General features: G+C 40.1%; 1 protein-coding gene across 2 annotated transcripts in view; it reads right to left on the reverse strand.

The window, feature by feature from the left end:
* LOC111872123 (RWD domain-containing protein 2A) overlaps positions 1 to 22,523 on the reverse strand; it is a 35,203-nt gene continuing 12,680 nt past the window's right edge. Inside the window, exons 3-4 of one of the 2 annotated variants that reach the window (XM_023865703.2) lie at positions 18,654 to 18,780; positions 1 to 175 (exon numbers count right to left, since the gene is read on the reverse strand). In XM_023865703.2, the coding sequence (XP_023721471.1) occupies positions 150 to 175; positions 18,654 to 18,780 (153 nt within the window). In that variant the 3' untranslated portion in view covers positions 1 to 149. Of the gene's footprint in view, positions 176 to 18,214; positions 18,781 to 22,523 lie in introns of those variants that run through there. The other variant, XM_023865702.2, reaches the window with a different exon arrangement.

Here is a 22,523-nt window from a genome sequence, read left to right on the forward strand (position 1 = left end):
TAAACATGGCGGACCATTCGCGTGTTAACAGGTTTTTAAAACATGATAAGTTGCAACACACTATACATCTCTCTGGCTCCACCTAGCTAGCACGTAGCTGTTTGCAGCAGCATTATAAGGCTCTGGAATGTGTGCTGACCAATCAGTTACTAGACCTCGCTGTAACTCTGTGCCCCTGCAAAGGAAAATAAATGCCTTTACTTCTTCAAGCTTTACATAGCAAGCTGTCAGTCAGTAGTTCAATATGGATCAAAGACCAAAGCGGTTGACACCCAAGCGATTTCTTGGAGAACAAGAAATATCTGACTTCTTCTCTGATGAGCTATCTGACGTCCCTTGTGAGTCTGCTAGTGATAGCAACTCACAATCTGATAGTGAGTGTGGCAGGGGTGAACAAAAAATTGTGACCACAGACAGTGAAAGTGAAAGTGACCATAGCTCCGACGAATGTGCGGGTAGCAACATTGCGGGGACAGCCACATGGGGAAAAGTAGACAAGATGCCTGCTTTGGGACAGTTTACTGGAAATCCAGGGGTGAAGAAAATTCCATTGGACCCAACGCAAGTGTCTGAAGTAGCGGAACTGTTTTTTGGAGATAATTTCTGTGACATGCTATGTCAGGAAACTAACAGATACTATCTCCAACACCGTGAACATTATGACAGAAGTTATAAGGCATTGAAGTGGGTGGATGTCACTTCAACAGAAATGAGAAAATTTTTTGCAATTATCTTTCTAATGGGCCATACAAGGAGGGATAATCTGAAAGAGTATTGGTCAACAGACCCATTTTTAGAAATTCCAATTTTCGGCAAAGTAATGAGCCGTAAGAGATTTGAGCAAATTTGGTGGTGTTTGCATTTCAATGATAATGAACTGCAACCACAATCAACAAGCAGNATATTTTTCTTCAGTCCTGGAGGGATACCCGTGTTGTGAATATGATTTCCACAATTCACAATTCGAGCATGGTTGATGTTCAAGAGACATGGACAGGTAAAGAAGCCTGTTTGTATTTCCGAGTATAATATGTTCATAAAGGGAGTTGATAGAGCCGATAAGTACTTGGCCTATTATTCTCTTCCTCAGAAAACAGTAAAGTGGACAAAGAAAGTTGCCTTGTGGCTTATAAATTGTGCCATTTTCAATTCATTTTTGGTTTTCAAAAATCTAAACCCTCATTCAAAATTGAAATACAAGGCATTTCTGCTGAATGTGGCAAAAGCCTGGGCTACAGACCACATGGTGGTGGCAGACACAGTCTGAGTACGACCGGGGCCGTCTACTCCCACCCCATGCAGGCCTCATTTTGACCCCCCTGGGCAACTCTCGGGTGATATGCGGAAACATACCCTCGCAAAAATTGTGACGAGTGAACATTTCAAGGGGAAGCAGCCTTCTAGGCAATGCCGTGTTTGCACAATTCACAAGAAAAGGAGTAGGACTGCCTACATTTGCAAGTTTTGTGTAATGCCACTTCACAGAGGGGAATGTTTCGAGAAATATCACACCCTCAATCACTTCTAGAAGCACTGATAAGTGTTCTCAAAAAATTTTAGTTCATAAAATTAATTAGGAGATTTTATATTAATTTTTAAAGTGAACAGTGCACAAGTTAGGGTAGTAAGTATAAAAATGCCAGTCCACGGGGTGATTTAAATATTTAAATTTCCGGTCTGCAAAGTGTTAACAGAGCTTGGGAAACTATTCAAGAGAATATCAAAATGTCTGCCAAAGAGAGTATGTTATAAACTGAAGAAGCATAAGACATGGTTTGATGAAGGATGCTCAGAATTATTAGACCAAAGGAAACAAGCCAAACTGCAGTGGTTGCAAGATCCAAGCAAAATAAATGGGGATAATCAGAACAATATAAGACATGAAACCAGCAGGCATTTCAGGAATAAAAAGAGGGAATATTTGAAAGGCAAAATTGATGAGCTTTCAATGAACAGTAAGAACAAGAATATTAGAGACCTGTACAGAAGTAAATGACTTTAAGAGGGGTCACCAACCTACAAGTAACTTACTGAAGGACAAGACTGGTGATCTGCTTGCAGATTCCCACATCATTTTGAAAAGGTGGAAGAACTACTTCTCTCAGTTATTGAAGATACAGACACGGTGTGTCCAGGATGTTAGTTCTAATTTTTTTAAATTCTGCCCTGCAATGCCATCTGTTGGTGAGTTGTGGCGTTAAGATTCTTGAAGTTTCACCTGTAGCTGTCTATAATTTCAAAGCACAAGCATCACTGCATCATGTGTTCTGACCTTGAATGTAACAGTACTGTTCTGACGGTCGTCAGAAAATGGCGGTTGAACAGAGCTCCAACATCAAATTTTGTTTTATGTTAGGCAAAATAGCCGGAGAAGCGTACGAAATGACAAAAAGCTGTATGGTAGTGATTGTTTGAGTCACTCAAACATTTTTCAATGGTATGCTGTATTTCATGGCTGAAGAGAGGACATTGAAGATGCTCCACGTGCATCACAGCCGAGAACAAGTCGCACTGAAGAAAATGTGAAAAACATGACCAAAATCCTTGCATCAGACAGATGTGTTTCTGCAAGACTCATCGAGGAGCTTTTGGGAATACCAAGAAGTACTGTGCATCAAATTTTGACCGAGGATTTTGGCAAACAGAAGGTCTGTGCGTGGTTTGTACTGCATGTGCTGTCAGGCGATGAAAAACACTGCAAAGACATGTTACAGTCGGCCCAAAGTGATACCACATTTACAAAATCGATTGTTACTGGTGACGAGAAATGGTGTTTTCAATATGAGTCTCTCACAAAGCGGCAGAGTGCAGCGTGGTTGAGCCCAAAGAAGACGAAACCAAAGAAAGTCTGCAAGCATAAGAGTCGAGTAAAGACACTGCTAACCGTTTCCTTCGATTCCAAAGGGATCATTCACAAGGAATTTCTGCCAGAAGGTCAAACAGTGAATTCTGATTATTATCTCGGAGTCCTCAATCGTTTGTTGGAGAGAATTCTTCAAAATCGACCTGAATATCAAGAGCAAGGTTCCTGGTCGGTCCTCCAGGCAATGTCCCACCCCACAAGTCGAACATAGTGCGCGATTTTTTGACCAGAAGAGGGATCACCGTCCTTGATCATCCTCCGTATTCACCAGATTTGGCTCCAGCAGATTTCTGGTTGTTCCCAAAAGTTAAGTTGGCGTTGGAAGGAGACCGTCACGACACCATCCAGGACATCCAAAGGGAATGTACCGCAGTTTTAAATGCAATTCCACAATAGGAGTACAGTGACCATTTTCAAAAATTTTCAACAATTCCAGCTATGTATTGATTCAGAAGGAGACTATTTCGAATAAAAAGAGTGAAATTTTGAAAACAATTCACCTTGTATTTTTCCTAATGTCTTCCTAACAGAACCTGGACACACTGTGTAGGGTCAGTGATGTTAGGCAGATAAAACTACATACAGCTGAGCCATTAGTACCTGATCCTAGCCCTTTTGAGGTTGAAAAGGTATAAATTGCCAGGTAGTGATCTAATTCCAGCAGAACTGATTCAAGCAGGAGGGGAAATATTAAGTTCTAAGATCCATAGCAAATTACATAATTCTATCTGAAATAAAGAAGAACTGCCTGATCAGTGGAAGGAGTCTATTATTGTACCAAATCAAAAGGGTGATAAAACTGACTATAGTAATTATTGGGGGATATCACTGCTATTCACTTCATACAGAATTTTATCAAATATTATTCTCTTAAGGTTAAAACCATACATAGGTGAAATTATTTGGGGATCATCAGTGTAGGCTTCAATGTAACAGATGAACTACTGATCAGATACTGGAGAAAACATGGGAGTACAATGAGACAGTACATCAGCTATTCGCATACTTCAAGAAAGCTTCTTATTCAGTTAGGAAAGAAGTATTGTACAATATTCTAATATAGTCTGTAAAGTATAGTAAGTAGTAAAGTAAAGGCCATGCCACAGCTCAAGTGGTTAGTCGCTGGTTTCCCACCTCAACTGCCCAGGTTCGATCCCGGGTCTGGTCAAGTGGGAATTGTGGTGGACAAAGTGGCGCTGGGGCGGGTTTTCTCCGAGTACTTCGGTTCCCCTGCCAATCTTCACTCCACCAGTTGTCCCACAATCACCCTCACCTATCATCTGGGGATGGTACGGTAGGCCAGAAGTGGCCACAGTATAAGGGACATAGTCCCACCCCACTAGCAATAAAGAAAAATAGTAGTAAGGTATAGTAAAGTCCATATAGGTAAATATTTGTCTGATAATTTTCCTATCCAGAACAAGATGCTTCATTTCCACTGCTTTTCAACTTTAGTTTAGAATTTGCCATTAGGAAGGTCCAGGGAAACCAGGTGGGATTCAAATTAAATGGGACACACCAACTGTTGGTCTACGCCAGGCATGCCAAACTCAACTTGTACAGACAGCCACCTCAGCCCTATAAATAATAGTCCAGGGCCGCACTTCAAAATAGAAATACACATTAGATTTTGATACGAGGAAATTTAATTCTATTTATTATTTAGGAATAATTTCAATATAATTACCTAAAGTGGAACACTTATATTTTGCCCACAAATCAAACATGTAATTTTACCTTCTATTTCACAACAGAAATAAGTGATTTCCCATTTCGAAAAACACGGCACTCACTTTCAGTAGTTCTTTTTTTGCTACTTGAATTTTTTGAAAGCGATATTGCCCTTTAAAAGTTACTGTACATATACAAGAAAACTCGTAGTTGATAATTTAATGTTTAATTATAATCTTTATACGTTCATCACAATGTAACATCAGCACCTGTCGCTGTGTGAAAATGAACTGAATGACAAAGTACAAGAGATTACCGGACTAGTAGGAAGGTGTATCTTGTCTCAATGGTCATAAAAGTGAAAGTTTGCTAGCAGCCCATTAGACAATGGCTGGGGGTTGCAAGCTAGTTCTGAAGGTAGAAATCCCTTGCACTTGTCTGTCAGTTGCCACCCACCTTGCATTCTTACTACGCCTCCAAAAGGGATTCTTGGAAATACTTGGGGTGGTGAGGCTGTGCGGATTTTAGTGCATTAACCTTCTGAAATAAAATAGTTTGTCCTTCACGAACTTTACAAACCGTTAGTTGGACAAACCCTTCTGCAATTCTCAGAATCACTTTTCCTGCAGCCTGCTAATTTATGTCTGCGTAAGACTTCTTGTCTTCTGGGCTCTTGGAAAATTGTNGCCGCACTTTGTGGCGTGGCCCGCATGTTTGACATGGCTGGTCTACGCTGATGATGTGAATCTCCTGGGTGATAATAAAGATACCATAAAGAAAAAAATATAAACGCCGACTGATACTAGTAAGGAAGTTGGTCTGGAAGTAAACACAGAGAAAACTAACTCTACATTGCTGTCTCATCACCAGAATGCAGGGCAAAATCATGACATGAAGATAGGAAACAGATGTTTTGAAAATGTGGCACAGTTCAAATATTTGGGAACGACTATAACAAATCAAAACCTGATTCAGGAAGAAATTTAGGAGACTGAATTTGGGTAATGTTTGCTACCATTTGGACCAGAACCTTTTGTCTTCTTGCCCGTGGTTCTGTATGGGTGTGAAACTTTGCCTCTGACACTAAGGGAGGAACATATACTGAGGGTGTTGAGGAGAATATCTGAACAGAAGAGAGATGAAGTGATACGAGGTTGGAGAAAACTCAATTATGAGGAGCTTCATAACTTATGCTCTGCTCCAATATGATTAGAATGATCAAGTCAAGGAGGATGAGAAGGGCAGAGCATGCAGCATGAATGGGGAAGTGAAATGCATATAGGATATTGGTGGGAAAGCCTGAAGGAAAGATAACAATATTAAAATGGATCTTAGATAGGATGGATTGGATTTGATCTGGCTCAGGATAGGTACTGGTGGAAGGTTCTTTCAAGCACAGTAATGAACCTTTGGGTTCCATAAAATGCTGGGAAGTTCATGAATAGCTGCACAATTGGCGGCCTCTCAAGAAGGGCTCAGCTCCATGAGTGAAGGTAATGAGTGATTATTCTGAAACACAAACCACATGGATAAAAACCCTTTAGTTTAACACTACCAACCTCACCACAAGCCAATCCAATCCACATCACCAAAACCCACTTCCTTAAGCTCCATTTTCATATTATACCCCCTGCATCATTTTCCAAATACTTAATTTTCAACCCATTGTAATATTCACGGGGGAGACAGGAAGTGTGCAGATTGGAAGAGGAGTTCGACAAGGATGCTGTTTATCACCAATTCTGTTCAACTTGTACAGCGAATGCCTTACCAAGGAAGCTCTGGATGGGCTCGGTGACTTCAAAGTAGGAGGGCAAATTATTCAATCTGTGAAATATGCAGATGACCTTGTGTTAATGGCTAAGGAAGAAACTGTGCTACAGGGCATGATTGATAGACTAATTGAAATTGGAAGGTGCTATGGCATGGAAATGAATGTGGAGAAAACAAAAGTAATGAAAATTTCGAGACAACCAACCCCAGTCACAATAAAGATAGACCAAAAACAAGTGGAGAATGTGAAATGTTTTAAATATTTGGGTAGCTTGTTAACAGATGATGGAAGGTGTACTTGTGAAATTAAATCCAGGATTGCCATGGCAAAAGCTGCATTTAGCAAGAAGAAGAATCTTTTTACCAGCAAATTGGACTTAAATTTGAGGAAGAAACTAGTGAAATGCTACATTTGGAGCATAGCTCTGTATGGGGCTGAAACATGGACACTTAGGGCAGTAGATCAGAAACATCTGGAAAGTTTCGAAATGTGGTGTTGGAGAAGAATGGAGAAGATCAGTTGGACCGATTATGTGAGAAATGAAGAAGTGTTAATTAGAGTCAGTGAGCAGAGGAATATCCTACATGAAATAAGAAAACGGAAGGCTAATTGGATTGGTCATGTTTTACGCAGAAACTGCCTTCTAAAAGAAGCTATCGAAGGAAAGATAGATGGGCGGATAGAAGTGACAAGAAGACGAGGAAGAAGACGTAAGAAGATGCTGGATGACCTTGGGGACAGAAGAGGATACTGTCATTTGAAGGAGAAAGCTCTAGATCGCATTAAGTGGAGGAATTGTTTTGGAAGAGACTGTGGACCTGTCGTCTTGACAGATTACTGATGATGATGTAATATTCATGCTTTAAGGAATCCAGTATTATTAGAAGAGTATAAATTAAAAAGCTTTTCAGCTCGAATAACAGCTTAGCTCATCGCATGCACGCACACGCACCAACATGAAAAGGGATAGTTTAATGTTTGCTGCACCATATACCGCATTTACGCATGTATAGGCCGCACATTTTTTGCCAAAAATTCAAGAGGAAAACTGGGGTGCAGCTTATATTCGAAATATTCGAAATCACACTTCATTTAAAAAAAATTATATTCATAATTAGTAATACAGGGTGTTCTACTCCTGAAATAATATTCCAAGAAAATTATTTTTTCTATAATTTCTGTCTGAAAATTGTGCTGCGGCCTATACATGCGTAAATACGGTAGTATGTCTTATAGTCATACATGTTGTATGTTAGAAAAGACGGTGTCTGAAGTCTGATCAAAAGGTATCAAAACTGAATTCTGGTAAATCAGGGACACTGCTGCAATGAATATGTTCTGGCATGCTTACAGCTCATTCTATTGCTTTGTCCAGTTGTGTGTTTCTGTCCTATTTATGGTTTATTTTATGGTGCTGTCAGTATATGAGACTATGTAGCAATGAATAGTATGATTAATGAACAATGAATCAGGAAGGATGCTGAAGGAAGTGGTTATGGTCTAATTCAGGTAATTTTCTCGTATTTGATGGAAGAACTTAAGAAAACCACAAAAATGTCAACCAGGATAGAAACTGCACGATTCTAGCTCTCTATTTTTAGTGTGCACAAACTGATACAATATTTATAACAAATACAGGAGGTAATGAAACATTGGTCTACCATTATTATGCTAATCATTAACTAACTCCACAGCACCCAGCCCTATTTGAGAAGCCGCTAGTTACTCAGTTACTCAAGAATTTCCCAGCATTCTATGGAACCCAAAAGTTCATTACTGTGTCCATAAGTCCACTGGTCCCGAGAAAAAGCCAGATGAATCCAGTCCACATCACTCCATCCTATTCCTCTATGGCCATTTTAATATTACCCTGCCACCTACATTCAGGGCTCTTCCCTTCTTGCTTCCCCACCAAACACACTATGCATTCCTCTTCTCCCTCATGCATGCTACATACCCTGCCCACTTCACCCCCCCTCCACCTTGATCATTCTAATTATATTTGGCAAAGAGTATAAGTTATGAAGCTCCTGATTATAGAGTTTTTTCCAATCTCATGTTAATTCATTCCTCTATGGCCCAAATATTCTCCTCACCAACCTATTCTCAAAAATACTGAGTGTGCATTCTTCCCTTAATGTCAGTGACCATCCAGATGAAACCACAGGAAAAATTACTGTTCTTATGTTTTTCAACAGCAGACAAGAAAAAAGCTTCTGCACTGCACTGCAAGCATTATCCAAACTATCTGTTCTTAATTCTGTTATGAATCATGAATCAAAATTAGATTCGTTACTGTTGTTCCCAAATATTTGAGCTTGCCAAGTTTCAAAGGATCCATTAGTTACTTTTATGTAATAATTTTTTCCCACATTCTGGTGATGATACTACATTGTTTTCTCTGTGTTTACTTCTTGACCAACCTCCTTACTAGTGTCAATCTGCGTTTCTCTTTATGGTATTTATGTTATCTCCTATTAGAATTACATCAACAGCACAGATCATTCGGTTTCAATCTCCTGGTTTTGTTGGAACTTCATAATGTCATACTGCAAAGCAAAGTCGAAAAGCAATGGCAATAAAGCATATCTTTATTTCAGACCACTTTGAACACAAAATGTATCAGACAAATATTTAGCTGCACAGACTTTACTGTAGGTTTTATTTAAACACATTTTAATAAGCCTAACTAGCTTCATGGTATGCCACACTCAATGGCAATACTGTACAGTACTTCCCTCCTAACTGAATCAAAGGCTTTCTTGAAGTCTATGAATAGCTGATGTACTGTCTCACTATACTCCCATTTTTTTTCCTCCAGTATCTGATGAAAGAAAAAAAATCTGATCACTAGCTGATCTCTTCTGTCAAAAGCCACACCGATTATCCTTAATAATTTCATCTAAGTATGGACTTAAACCCTGACAGGAGGATGTTGCATAAAATTTTGTATGAAGTCAATGACAATGACATGCCTCAATAATCACTAGTCAGTTTTATTCTTCTTGTAAACTGGTACAATATTAGACCCCTTCCACTGCTGAAGCAACTCTCCCTTATTCAAAACAGAATGAAAGAGTATATGGACCTCAGAATGTAATGTTTCACTTCTTGCTTGAATAAGTTTTGCTAGAATTTGATCAATATTTGATGATTTCTACCGTTTCAACTTTGCAATAGCAATTTCAACATCAAAAGGACAAGACTTAGATACTAATGGCTCAGCTGTATGCACTTCCATCTTCGTAACGCCACTAACCCTACACATATTCAACAGCTGAAAGAAGTAATTCTTCTACCTATTAAAACAGATCACTGCTCTCATCCTGTCAAATTAGTTCTAGGTTAGTAACCCATTTTAAATTCATTTATACCACTAAAGTAAGCCTCTGATGTTCATGTTCTTACTGTGTGTTGCAAGCTCATTAATTCTGTCTTTCACATAACCATAATCATTACAATGAAAATTCCTTTCCTTCATGCAACTAAAATGCATAAGCAGTATACAGAAACTACTATCATTATTAAGTTGCTGTGCCCCAATGAGTATGCTGCATAAGGTCAGATTATTAACAAATAGATTTAGCTACAAGTGTTGAGATGTATATGTGAGGCAGCATGCTATAAACGCCCTCAAAAGTGGGAATCTGCCAAATGGAAAACTCATTGCAACAATGAGCTGCACAGTCAGCCCAGTTTCTATTGAAACTTTTGGAAAAATACAGCATTCCACATATGATAACCTCTCTTTAAGTGCATTGCAATGGAGCAGCTATTGATATTTTCAAAAACATGGTCTCAAAGGCGCTTCCAGCACTCAGAGGAATAATGGAACAAATGTGTACCAGATGAAGAAGCCTACTCTGATGGCGGCTAACTTCCAATCCATGTAACCTCAGTATCTTAGTTTCCACAAATTCAGTCCTGATACTTTTTGAAATTGCCACACATTTTAAGTCTCTTTAAAACTGCCAGCTGACATTACATGTTGGACACCACTGTTATGTTTAATAAAAAGTTATAAATTATGTGTACATAAATCACAGTGCTTCTGTGCTATATATCATTCTTGAGGTAAATACGAGGGTTGGAACTTTAATAGTGGCAACACTGCTGTAGAGACGCCATGCAACGGATCAAAATAATGTTGCTTATACCACATGTTAGTTATATACCTGCCTTATCTCAGAGCAAATGGACTCTCCCTTCCCACATCATGTGCATGCGCAGTGACGAGAAGAACAGCCTTGTGTTAGCTGGCGGTCTACTGTAGTGTTGTCACGATGTTTTCGAAACAGGAACGGAGTTGGATAAAGATTGAATGTGCCAGAGGACGCACAGCACGACAGTGTCATCAAGGTCTTCAAGAGGCTTGCGGGGAATCTGCATTGCCTTACAGAACAGTGGCAAGGTGGGTAAAAGCCTTCAACGAAGGATGCCAAAATGTGGCAGACATGTGTCGGCCAGGTTGTCCTAGTGTCAGTGAAAAAGTGTATGCTCTTTCCATGTTACTGGAGAGTGATCGACGCCATACGATTCATGAGCTGGCCCGAGAGACAGGATTAGCGGATACGGATGTACTTCACATTCTGAAGGAACGTCTGGGCATGAGAAAAATTGCATCACGATGGGTTCCGCATGATTTGACAGAAATGCAGAAATGGCTACGATACGACGCTGCTCGTAACCACTTCGAGCGCTATGAGCGCGAAGGAGAGGCTTTCTTACGCCATATCATTACACTGGATGAGACATGGGCCAAATCGTACGAGCCACAAATGAAACGCCAATCAAACGAATGGCGTCATTACAGGTCACCACGAAAATCAAAAGTTCGTCAGAACCCCAGCAATGTGAAAGTTATGGTGATTCTCGTGTACGACTGTGATGGTGTTATCCTAACTCATACCGTTCCCTACAGCAGACCATCAATGCGCAGGATTACTGTTCATTTTTGGAACACAACCTGCAACCAGCTTTGAGAAAGAAGCGGCGACACTTTCTGCAAAACCCACCCATCATTTTGCAGGACAATGCTCGGCCGCATGCAGCGCAAGCTATGGCTGATTTGTTCGATCGATGGGGCTGGGAAGTGCTGTACCATCCACCATACTCCCTGGACTTAAGCCCTTGTGACTTCGACTTGATTCCTAAGATGAAGGAACCACTATGTGGCATTCGCTTCAGAACTGTTCTAGAGATTCTTCAGGCAGCAGACCGCTCCATTCAAACTATCAACACAACAAGCGCTGCTAAAGGTACCATACAACTTCCACATCACTGGCAATGGGTTGTACACAATGCTGGTAGCTACAGTGAAGGACAGTAAAACTTTGAAACATGCACCTATTTTGTATCAGTTGTAAATAAATAGTTGCCACTATTAAAGTTCCAACCCTCATACATAAGCAATTAATAAGTCACAAAAATAACCCTTAAATGTTGCAGATAACACTTCTGCCATTATTTTTAGATCTTAATCTTTCTTTTTAAATCCAGGTATCAGTAGCTAATACTATATGAACGTTTATAAACATTTCTGATTTAATACACTTAGAAATGAGTAACTTTATAAGAGACTTCTAATATAAGATACAACAACAAATAACACGACTTTCAATGTACTATTTTTAAACCACTTAGGCCCCTTTCAACCATATCTGTACCATCCCCCCTCCAACATTTTTTTCAGAAAGTAAGTTTTTTCAATAGTCTTATTAATTCATAACTCTCTTTAATAACAATTTTCTTTTACTGATCATTGCAACAACAAAGGCCAACGGTTTGTTCTCCACTTACTGTCCAAGGTTCTACAGGTGTTCATTACTCTGCCAAACTGCACTGGTACAACACACAACAGTGATATTTTATACATTTATCGCTTGTATAAACTAGATCAAATACACCTTCATGGCGTAGTGCTTAATTAGTTAAGCACAGGGACAACCTTGTCTTTTTACCTCTATAAATTAATTTGGGATTATTTAGGCAAATGATTCTAAATGAAAATGAGGAACAACAGTGTATCAGTGTAGAATACTTATGCCTATTCAAAACCTGCGAGGAGCCTTTTATCACAAAATCAACTTTTTGTTTCATGTACTGTTCTGCTGTCAGACTGCTGCAATAACCAATTAGTGTTTTCTGTAATTAAACTAATACAAACGAAATGCCAACAATTGTGTTATTCAACAAATTATCATTCTTTCAATTTCAATTCCCAAAACAGGAATCTGTGTTTATTCTCTGCAAAAGACTGCTGAGGTCAGTGGTGAATTAACATTTGTCACCTGAAAGGTGACTGACAAATAGCAAAGATTCAATTTCCAGCAGGGGTGGGGATCTTTTCCTTGCCGTCATGTCCAGAACACCTATGGAGCCAACTCATCCTGCCTAATAGACTTTCCCCAAAGATAAAGCAGCTAAGTACTCATTCCAAGCGGAAATTAAGATGAACACAGCTTTACATCCATGCCTCCTGACTACCTTCATGACATTGTTTACAGGGATAACCAGTGCTTGAGGTGGAATGAAAAAAGAACCGGGATGCCATCCTGCCGCATCCCGCCCCACCTCAAGCCCTGGGGATAACATTACCCTTATCTTGCATCTTCACTGCTGACAAAGCATAAACTATAGCACATTTTAAACCAGAGGGGGAACAGAACAACACAATTGTCATCCTTCATACTGCGGCATCAAAATCAACTGAGACTTAACGAGCAGTTACTGTAGGTAACAGTCACAATTATATCTCACAGTGAATGTTAAAGGGGGGAGGAGCTACTGAGTTTTGGTACTGTGTGTCTTTGATAAAATCACAATTTTGTTAGGTAAAACGATCACAAGAAGCAAATATGAGGGGGTCAATAAATAGGTCACAAATGGAAGTAAAACAGCTGAAATGGATTTAATAGGTTTTCTATGTGTATCACTACATAATAGCACAGTCCAGCTTCATGACAGCCCAAGTAGCAGACGCGCACGTGCATGTTCAGAGGCTAGTTTCAGCAGTCAAAATGGCAACCACACTTGAGGAGAGTTCTACCGAAGAGCAGGGTTCTGTAATGCTTTTCTTTTTTGTGGGCAAAAGGACTCAGTACAAAGGATATTCATAAAGAAATGTTTCCTTTTTATGGTGGGAAGTGTTTGTCATGTAAAGTGGTTCACAACTGGGTCAAGAAGTTCTCTCAAAGACGTTCGAAAGTCACAAATGATGCCCAACCAGATCGCCCTGTTGAGACTGCAACAAAAACAACTGTGCGGCAGGCAGAAAAGTTCATTCGAGTTAACAGGAGGATAACAACGGACAGTATAGCAACTGCACTAGGGTGTTCCGATGGTTTAGCAGAGCATATTGCTTGATCACTTTAAGTTTCGGAAAGTGCGTGCACGGTGGGTGCCCAGAGAACTGAAAGCTCAAGAAAAAATGAACTGAAAGGGTCTGTCCTTGCAACATCCCTTACAGTATAAAGATGGAAAAGATACGCTTAACAGGATTGTTACTGGGCACAAATCATGGGTGCATCACTAGAATCAAAGTGTGCTTTAATGCAATGGAAACATCCCAGTTTACCTTCAACCAAAAAGTTTACGGTTATGCCACCAGCTGAGAGGGTTATGCTTTGCATGTTTTTTGGATTCTCAGGGAGTGGTGTTGGCTCATTTCCAGAAGTGTGGTGAAAATGCGAATTCTGCATCATACCACGAAGTTATGTTGAAGCTTAGGGATGCAATTCACAGAAAATGGCCAGGCTACCTGGCAAGAAGGGTACTGCTTGAACATGACTATGCCAGACCCCATACAGCCAAAGCAACCCAGGAGAGAATTCAATAACCACAGTGGGAACTTCTTGAACATCTGCCTTACAGCACAGAGTTGGCCCCTGGTGACTTCCATCTGTTTGGTCCACTAAAAAACAACCTTAGTGGCAAATGTTTCATTGATGACAAGCAGGTTGAAATGGAGGTGCAGAAGTGGCTGAGACAATAGTCAAAAGACTTTTATGCTGCGGGTTTCAACACACTGGTAAAGTGATAGGAATAGTGTATCGATGTTGGTGGAGGATATGTCAAAAAATAAATGTTTTTCCAGGTTCAAATGTCATATGGTATATGTTTTATATCAATTTGTGATCTATTTACTGACTCTACCTCATATATATTGTCTGCTTATTAAAAAGGAAGGCATATTTTTTGCCGTATGTCCAGACTATAAAGTTCCAGAGAAAACTGTACACTTTTGCCCTTTTTAAGGTAAAAATTATCATTCTTGAATATCTAGAAGAGATTTTTCTATAGTTTACCTAATATAAATGTTGCTATATTTTTAAAATTGTAAATTCAATCTGATGTCTAAAAATAAATTATATACCAATAACTTAAAAAAACAATTCAGGATCAAAAGATGTGTTCCAAGTACACTGAAGAACACGCAGCAAAGTTTGTGCAATTAGGTATAGTAGATCAGAAGAAATATTGACTTCATTGCCACTATGTTTCAAAAGACTAGCTTCTGGAAATAAGCATTCAAAATTTGAGATGTATTTAGGTCGTTCAAAAATGACTGACACTCCCTCCATAACTCCAGAAAAGTAGCAGTGTCAAATGCAAGCCGGTGTATGTGGGAAGACATACTATAGTGCTGCCTATGGCCATGAGATGACATTGCTACTGTGTACAGGCTGAATAGTGTTGTGTCATTTGTGACAGTGTGCAGGTGCAGTCATGGACAACGTTCAGACAACATGGAAGCAGACAATCACAGGCAACGGTGGATTCTCTGGAGGGAAGGAGTGGCTGCTTCACACATTCACACGAGGTTAGCAGCCGTATGTGGGGAAGCAGCACCAAGTCGCAGAACCATGTTTCGCTGGATAGCAGAGTTCAAAGACGGCAAGGACTGTGTGGAAAAAGGCAAAACCAGTAGGCATCCAGCAACAGCATGCACACCAGACAGTACCCAGCACGTGTCCAACTTGATACTTGGGAACAGGTGCATCACTTTTGATGAACTAGAGAACGCAACAGGTTTGTCACACAGAACACTGTACACCATCATCCATCAGGACTTGATGAAAAAGGTCTGTGCTCAATGGGTGCCCCAGTCTCTCACCATTGCACATAACCAGAAGCATGTGGAGACATGCCAACAGTTGCTGCAGCTGTATATTGCAGATCTGGCGGAGTTCTTTGAGCATCTAAGTCACCATCGACAAGTCATGGTTCTGGCACAAGACTCCAGAAAAGAAACGCCAGTCCATGGAGTAGAAGCACGTTGGGAGCCCTCCTCCCAAGAAGTCACGACCGGGACTATTCGTCCGGAAGCAAATGGCGACTGTATTCTGGGATCAGGAGAGGATCCTTCTGTTGGATTGGCTGCCCCCCAGTACAACTATCGACAGTGATCAGTACTGCAATTCACTGCACCAACTCCGCCGATGCATTCAACAATGCCACCACAGAAAATGGGAGCACAGCATTCTTCTCCAACATGACAATGCGCAGCCACATGGCAGTCGGCAGACCATTGCCACCCTGGGTGCTCTAGGGTACACCATGCTGCCTCATATGCCATACTTGCCCGATCTTGCCCCTAGTGACTACGCTGTATTCGATGCAATGAAAGACATCATGCGGGGTAAGACGTTCACCTCCAACAACAAGCTTCAGGCAGTTGTCCAGCAGTGGCACTGGAATACCCCCAAAGAATGGTTTGCTGTGCAACTATGGAAACTACGGGAATGATGGCAAAGGTGCAGAGACATTGATGGGGAATACCTCTAATATAATCTGTATGTATTTTGTTCCAATAAATGGTTACTGTGAAGAAAAAACATTTAGTGTCAATCATTTTTTAACGCTCCTAGTAATTCTCTTTGTGATCAGAGCATTGCAAATGGTCTTTCTACATCCGATACATGTTGCATATGGGCATAAAACGGTAATGGTAACATTACTTACAGATCAGAAGTTTAATTTTGAGAAAAAGGATATTTTTTTAATTATTACATTTTCACCAAATTCAGTATCTGCAGCCCTTAAATCAATAATCACAACTGTACTAAATATGGAATTACAGAGTGATGCTGATTGTAATACTTTTTATTTAATAACCTTTACCATCTCTGTGTCACGCTATTGTGAGAGCAAATGCATCCAGCATATCTAGAATCACAATGTACTAATCCAATCATTTTGCTTGGCAGCAACAGCACAAGATTTAAATTCAGTATCCCCAGATGATAAAGGTTAGACTTATATAAACATTAATGAATCATAAAGATATACAGCACTCAGCAAGTGACTTGAGTGTTTCTTACACTATCCACAGTACTTTCCAATCATTGCATAAGTTCAATAATCTGCTCTGCCTTTACCTTTGCTGTTATAGCCCTTATAGGCCAAGATTTTGTGGGCCTAATGATAAAACTACATATGGCTATTTACCAGTAAATAAAAACAAATTTGAAGTACTATATATATATAATTAAGAATAGTACCAATAAGAAAAAGAGAACTCATATAAAAGATTCCAGTAAAGCATATATACTTTCTGGTCACCTAAATTGGATAACCCTACGATTCCTCAAAAAAAAATCAGTGGCACAAATATTTAAAGCTCATAAAATAAAGTTCCATACCCACCTATGACATAATGCTATGATGTAATTACCATGGACTTTACAGTTTTTAACTTTTACAAATTCACTTTACCATGTTATTCAGTTATTAAATAATGTGTCAGGATACATAACGTGAAGAAAGATCTAGGCTGGAGAATGCATGTCTAAAATGGAGTGATTCTGAAGGGAAAGCAGAAAATTGGGGGTTTGCACATACAGTCACTAGTGGGAAGGCTCAGGGTGATCTTAAGTGAGCAACAGGTAGGATGGTTGTGAATGACACTCCCTTAGAAATCTGGACCAGAAATAATTATATAGTAGGAAGAGTAGTGTTGCTTAACAATTCCAAATCTGTGATGTCATGTGTACAGCCAATCAAAGGTCATGGAGTGCTCTAGAACTGTGTACTTTGCTAAAACACAAATCTGATGTTTTAGTAAATTTTGAGATTTATCATTTACCGTTAGGAGCCAGGGTAGCATAGTCAGTATAGCGACTGGCTATGGGCTGGACGACCAAGGGGTCGGAGTTTGAGTCCCAGCAGGATCAAGAATTTTCTCTTCTCCAAGTAGTCAAGACCAGCTCTGGGTCCACCCAACCTCCTATCCAACCCTCTCCAGGAGAGTAAAATGGCCGGGGCGTGAAGCTGACCACTCACCTTCAGCTAGTGCCAAGGTCACAAAAATGTGGATCTATATATCCACTCCCCCATACGCCTTCATGGCGTAGTGCTTAATTTGTTAAGCACAGGGACAAGTTTGTCTTACCATAGACTGTTAATTACAACACATTTAGGTTGGCTGTTTACCCGACATGTTTCAATGTCTATAATCTTATCTTCAAGGGTACCTGTTTTTATGTTACAAACTAAACATTAGCTCAAAGCTATTGTCTGTGGTTGCATGTTTTTGCACATTCCAGATGCTCAAACAATTTTTAAGAATCTCGAATGACCTAATGTTTAATTTGTAAAATAAAAACAGATACCCCTGAAGGTACTCTAGATGTCGAACGTCGGGTAAACAGCCAACCTAAATGTGTTGTAATTGACAATATATGATAAATGATAATAAATAAAGACATGAATTACAACAGTACAGAACTCAACTTTAATTTCTGAGAGTTCAGTTCAGGCTTCTTTGAAAGTATAACACCAGAGCTTAGCTCTTGCAATCAATAGCCACTTCTGGCCATTCTGCAGTGGAAATTGGGACCTCTTGATCCGGGAACTAGGACAACAACTTAAACAGAATATTCATAAATTCTTAAATAATAAAACAATCACCGGTCATCATAAATTTATAACTTTTAAAACACAAAACTCAACATCTGACCATTTAACCTGTGTCATAAGAAAATGGTGATTAAGAAATATGTTTTTGCCATACAATATAAGTGTATCACCTGCATTATACTCTAAGCAATTCAGTACATCTGAGATCTTGTATGTCTCTCAATATACAGTACAAACAATGGCAGTATTACCTAGAAACAGCTGGCTACCTTTATTTGGTTACATTTTTATAATTTTGTTTGATATGTGGGGTGTATAACTGAGCAAACAGAAAGCTGTTACACATATCTCACATATCTTAATGTGGTGGGTTGCTACTACATTTTCCATCAACACCAAAGTAATCTCTGAAGACATAACTGCAGTTATGGTCAGCGAGGTAGCGATACAGTCCCCCCATGTCCATGTGGCACTCTCTTGACTTACTTTTACCACATTCAAATGAAATTTCTTGAAACGCAGAGAACTTGCGAAGTGAATCCACACTCGATAAATTTAAGTGAGTAACTTCCTTTTTCTTGCACATTATTTTTTTCCAATTCATGCATTTCACCTGAAAAATGAAAATAGCAACACTAGAATTATCAGATATTTCAATTTTCATCTGGCAATTATAAGCAGATAGTATTCGGTTTATTTAATGGCATATAAACTGCCTTGGTGGTTATACTGTCAAATGAGAAATGACACAACCATGAATGGTAACTTCCAAGAGTGATGTGGCCTAGCATACCATACCATCAGCATTTGCCAGAAATAAAATGATGAAAACCTTCAGACAAATAGCCAATTGCCATGCCTACATTTTGAACATGACATTTGAACCCAGACTCCAAAATATGAAGGAGTGCTAATCACTAAATTCTGACATTAAATACTGGAATATAGTCTGAGTCATAGCAATTTTGGTAGACTACATGCATAGAATGAAATATGCATACTTCCAACTGAAATAAGAAAAAGACTTTGATGAAACAGTGAGTCAAACTGTGAACTTTGTCTCTAGTTTCATCACTAATTCCATTAAGCATTACATATATACGAGGGGAAGTCAATAATTATCCACAGTGCAATTGTATTTGTGTTTCTGTTGGCAGCACTGTCGTTTTGCGCAGCATTGCCATGCGTGGTTTCCTTGTCATTATTTCTGCATAGGTTTGATGTTGCTAGGTCAGTTCCATCGTCGCTGCCTTGCCGTTAATCATGGCTGCTCTGCTTTCTGTTTGCACCAAGGAAGAGCAACGTTCAGTGATCTGGTTTTTGTGGTCGGAAGGTGTATCAGGGGCCGCACTCCATCAAAGACTTTCAGCACAATATGGGAACAGTGTTTTGCCGCAACAGAGTGTCTACGAATGGATTGAAAAAATCAAAAATGGTCGCACAAGTGTTACGCATGAGGAAGGAGCTGGACGACCATCCACAGCCACAAATGAGGACAACATTGAGCGTGCACATGACATGGTTCTGTTAGACAGATGAGTGACTATTGATGAAGTGGCAAATTGTCTGCAAATTAGTCATGGTTCTGCCTACACAATCATCCACAACAGACTTGGGTTTCATAAAGTCTGTGCAAGATGGGTCCCAAAACAACTCACAGTGTTGCATAAACAAACGCACTTGTACATCTGCCAACAATATTTGGATTGCCATGGTAACGAAAAAGTTCAAAAGCCAACCATCCGCAGGAAAAGTGATGCTTACAGTTTTTTGGGACTCACAAGGCCCAGTACTGGAACATTATCAGGAGAGGGGCACAACAGTAAACAGTGCTCGTTACAGTGAGACGCTTACTGACAGGCTAAAGCCTGCAATTCAAAGCAAACACCAAGGGCTACTGTCGAAAGGTGTGTTGTTGCACAACAATGCTCGTCCACATACTGCTGCCCACACTGCTGAAACCCTCCAGAAACTCAAGTTTGATGTAATGGCTCATCCTCCATATAGTCCTGATCTCGCCCCTTCTGACTACCACTTGTTTCGCCCACTCAAAGAGGCATTCACCTCGGACTAAGAAGTGAAGGAAGCGGTGCATGCGTGGGTCGCTGCTCAGCCGAAAACCTTCTTTTCTGAGGGCATCAGGAAGCTTGTGCAACGATCGACCAAGTACGTTGAAAAGCAAGGGGACTATGTTGAAAAATGATGTTAATGTAAGTTTTCTATTTGTATTGAAATAAAATTTATAGCTACATTGCAGATAATTATTGATTTACCTACGTATACTGTGACGTGGATGGCGCAACAGGAAGTAAGGGTCACGTGAACTCTGCGGTCTTGTGAGTGACGTCTCATACCCCCACTCCTTCCATCATTATGCAACGCTCACTAAACACCCCTCCCCGCAGTGATGTAACAGCACTTCCCACAGTGACGTAACAGGGGACACCGCGGTTGCTACGCAGCAATAAATAACTCTCAGCAACTTTGCCCAGCAACGCCTGTAAACACGGCGTTTACGCAACAGTGAAACGAGGTGGGTTTTCCATTGTCCAACTGTGGGTTTATAAAAGAAGACTTATTGGGTCCTTTCTTTCTCAACGTAAATTCGGGGTTTTGGCTGAAGGCGAAATGTCAACCCCAAGGGAAATGCAAGCAGGAGTGCCACAAGGTTCAGTCCTTTCCCCTACTCTTCTCAATTTGTACATAAATGATGTGCCCCAAACACATGGTGTTCACCTGGCCCTCTTTGCGGATGACACCTGTCTGTATGCGACAGATCGCATCAAGGGTTTTATTGTTAGAAAACTCCAGCATGGTCTTATCTCAATGGAGACCTGGTGTGAGTGCTGGAATATTAAAATTAATGAGATATGACTCAGGGGGTCTACTTCTCTCATGGTAGTCAACCACCTGAGTCTTGTCTCACTCTAAATGGACAAAATATTCCATTTGTAAACAGTGCAAAATATCTAGGTGTAATCTTCGATAAGAGAGTTACATGGAGATTGCACACAGAAATGATCAAAGCCAAGGTCTTCAGAACATTCATTAGAATATATTCCCTATTCAAAAGTAAGCGATTGAGTGCTAACATTAAAGTAACCCTCCATAAAGCTCTTATTAGATCCGTAATGACATATGCTAGTCCCACCTGGGAGTTTGCAGCAGACACCCATCTAGTGAAATTGCAGCGCCTGCAAAACAAGGTTCTCCGCACCATTGGCAATTTTCCAAGGCACACACCAGTCCACGATTTGCACATGACATTCAAAATCCCGTACGTATATGACTATATAACAAAATTATGCAGGAAACAAGCAAAAGTCATACAAAATCATGAAAATGAGAATGTTCGCAACATCGGACAAGATGACGCCCGACACAGAGAGTATAAGAGGCTTAAACTTGGAGGCCATCAGGCATATGACCATTCAAATGACTAGACTGCCATGGTAGCGAATACTATTAGAAATAGGGCATAATCTGCTGTACTGAGCCTGGATTGACAGAGGCCTTGTATATATTGTACAAAGAAATAGGAATTAAGATTATATTTGTAAATATATGTAAATACTGACAATGGACTTACTAATACGGACTATGACTGACGAATGACAGACCCGACCTCTCGTCAGAGAGGGCGCCCCAAATGGACAGGACAGTAACTTTGATATAAGGAAAAAAAAATCTGGTCATGAGCCCCACCCGGGGCTTGACACCAAGACAGACAGACTGACCGACCGTCAGTCGCAATGTGACTTGGACTTGGACTAAGGAGTTGAGTTGAAATATGGCAGCAGTCGCGGAAATAAGACCCAAACGTGTGTGTGAAGATTTTATGTGATAGTGTGCGATAACTGAGAAGTCAGCCAGCGTGTGTGCTTTCAAGACTTTGTGTGTGCGGTAGTACAGTTATATTGGGAGTTTGTAATTCAGAGACTTCTATAGCTCCCGCGTTATTAATACGTGAAGACTCTTGAAGATAGAGTGAATAGATTAGTGTGTAGGGTTTGTAAATTGTCTAAACCTGCAACAGTGTTACAATCAATTGTAGTTACGACTTGTAGGTTGTTAAATAAACCAATTAACAATCTGAACGGCGTCTTCAGAGACAAAACACGTTACATTGGTATCAGAAGTGGTTACGAACATACACACGCAAAAAAGACATGGAGTCACAGCAGATGTTAGAACTTCTGCTGAAGAAGATGGAGACAGACAACGAATTCCTGGCTAAATTAGACGTCAACCAAGAAAGAGCAGACATCATGCTGGCAAAATTAGACGCCAACAAAGAAAACACGAAGCCAAGAGGAAGGCCGACAAGGAAGAAATGAAGGCCGGTAGAAAAACCGT

Source organism: Cryptotermes secundus, unplaced genomic scaffold (genome assembly GCF_002891405.2).
Source record: "Cryptotermes secundus unplaced genomic scaffold, Csec_1.0 scaffold461, whole genome shotgun sequence".
Lineage (NCBI taxonomy): Eukaryota > Metazoa > Arthropoda > Insecta > Blattodea > Kalotermitidae > Cryptotermes > Cryptotermes secundus.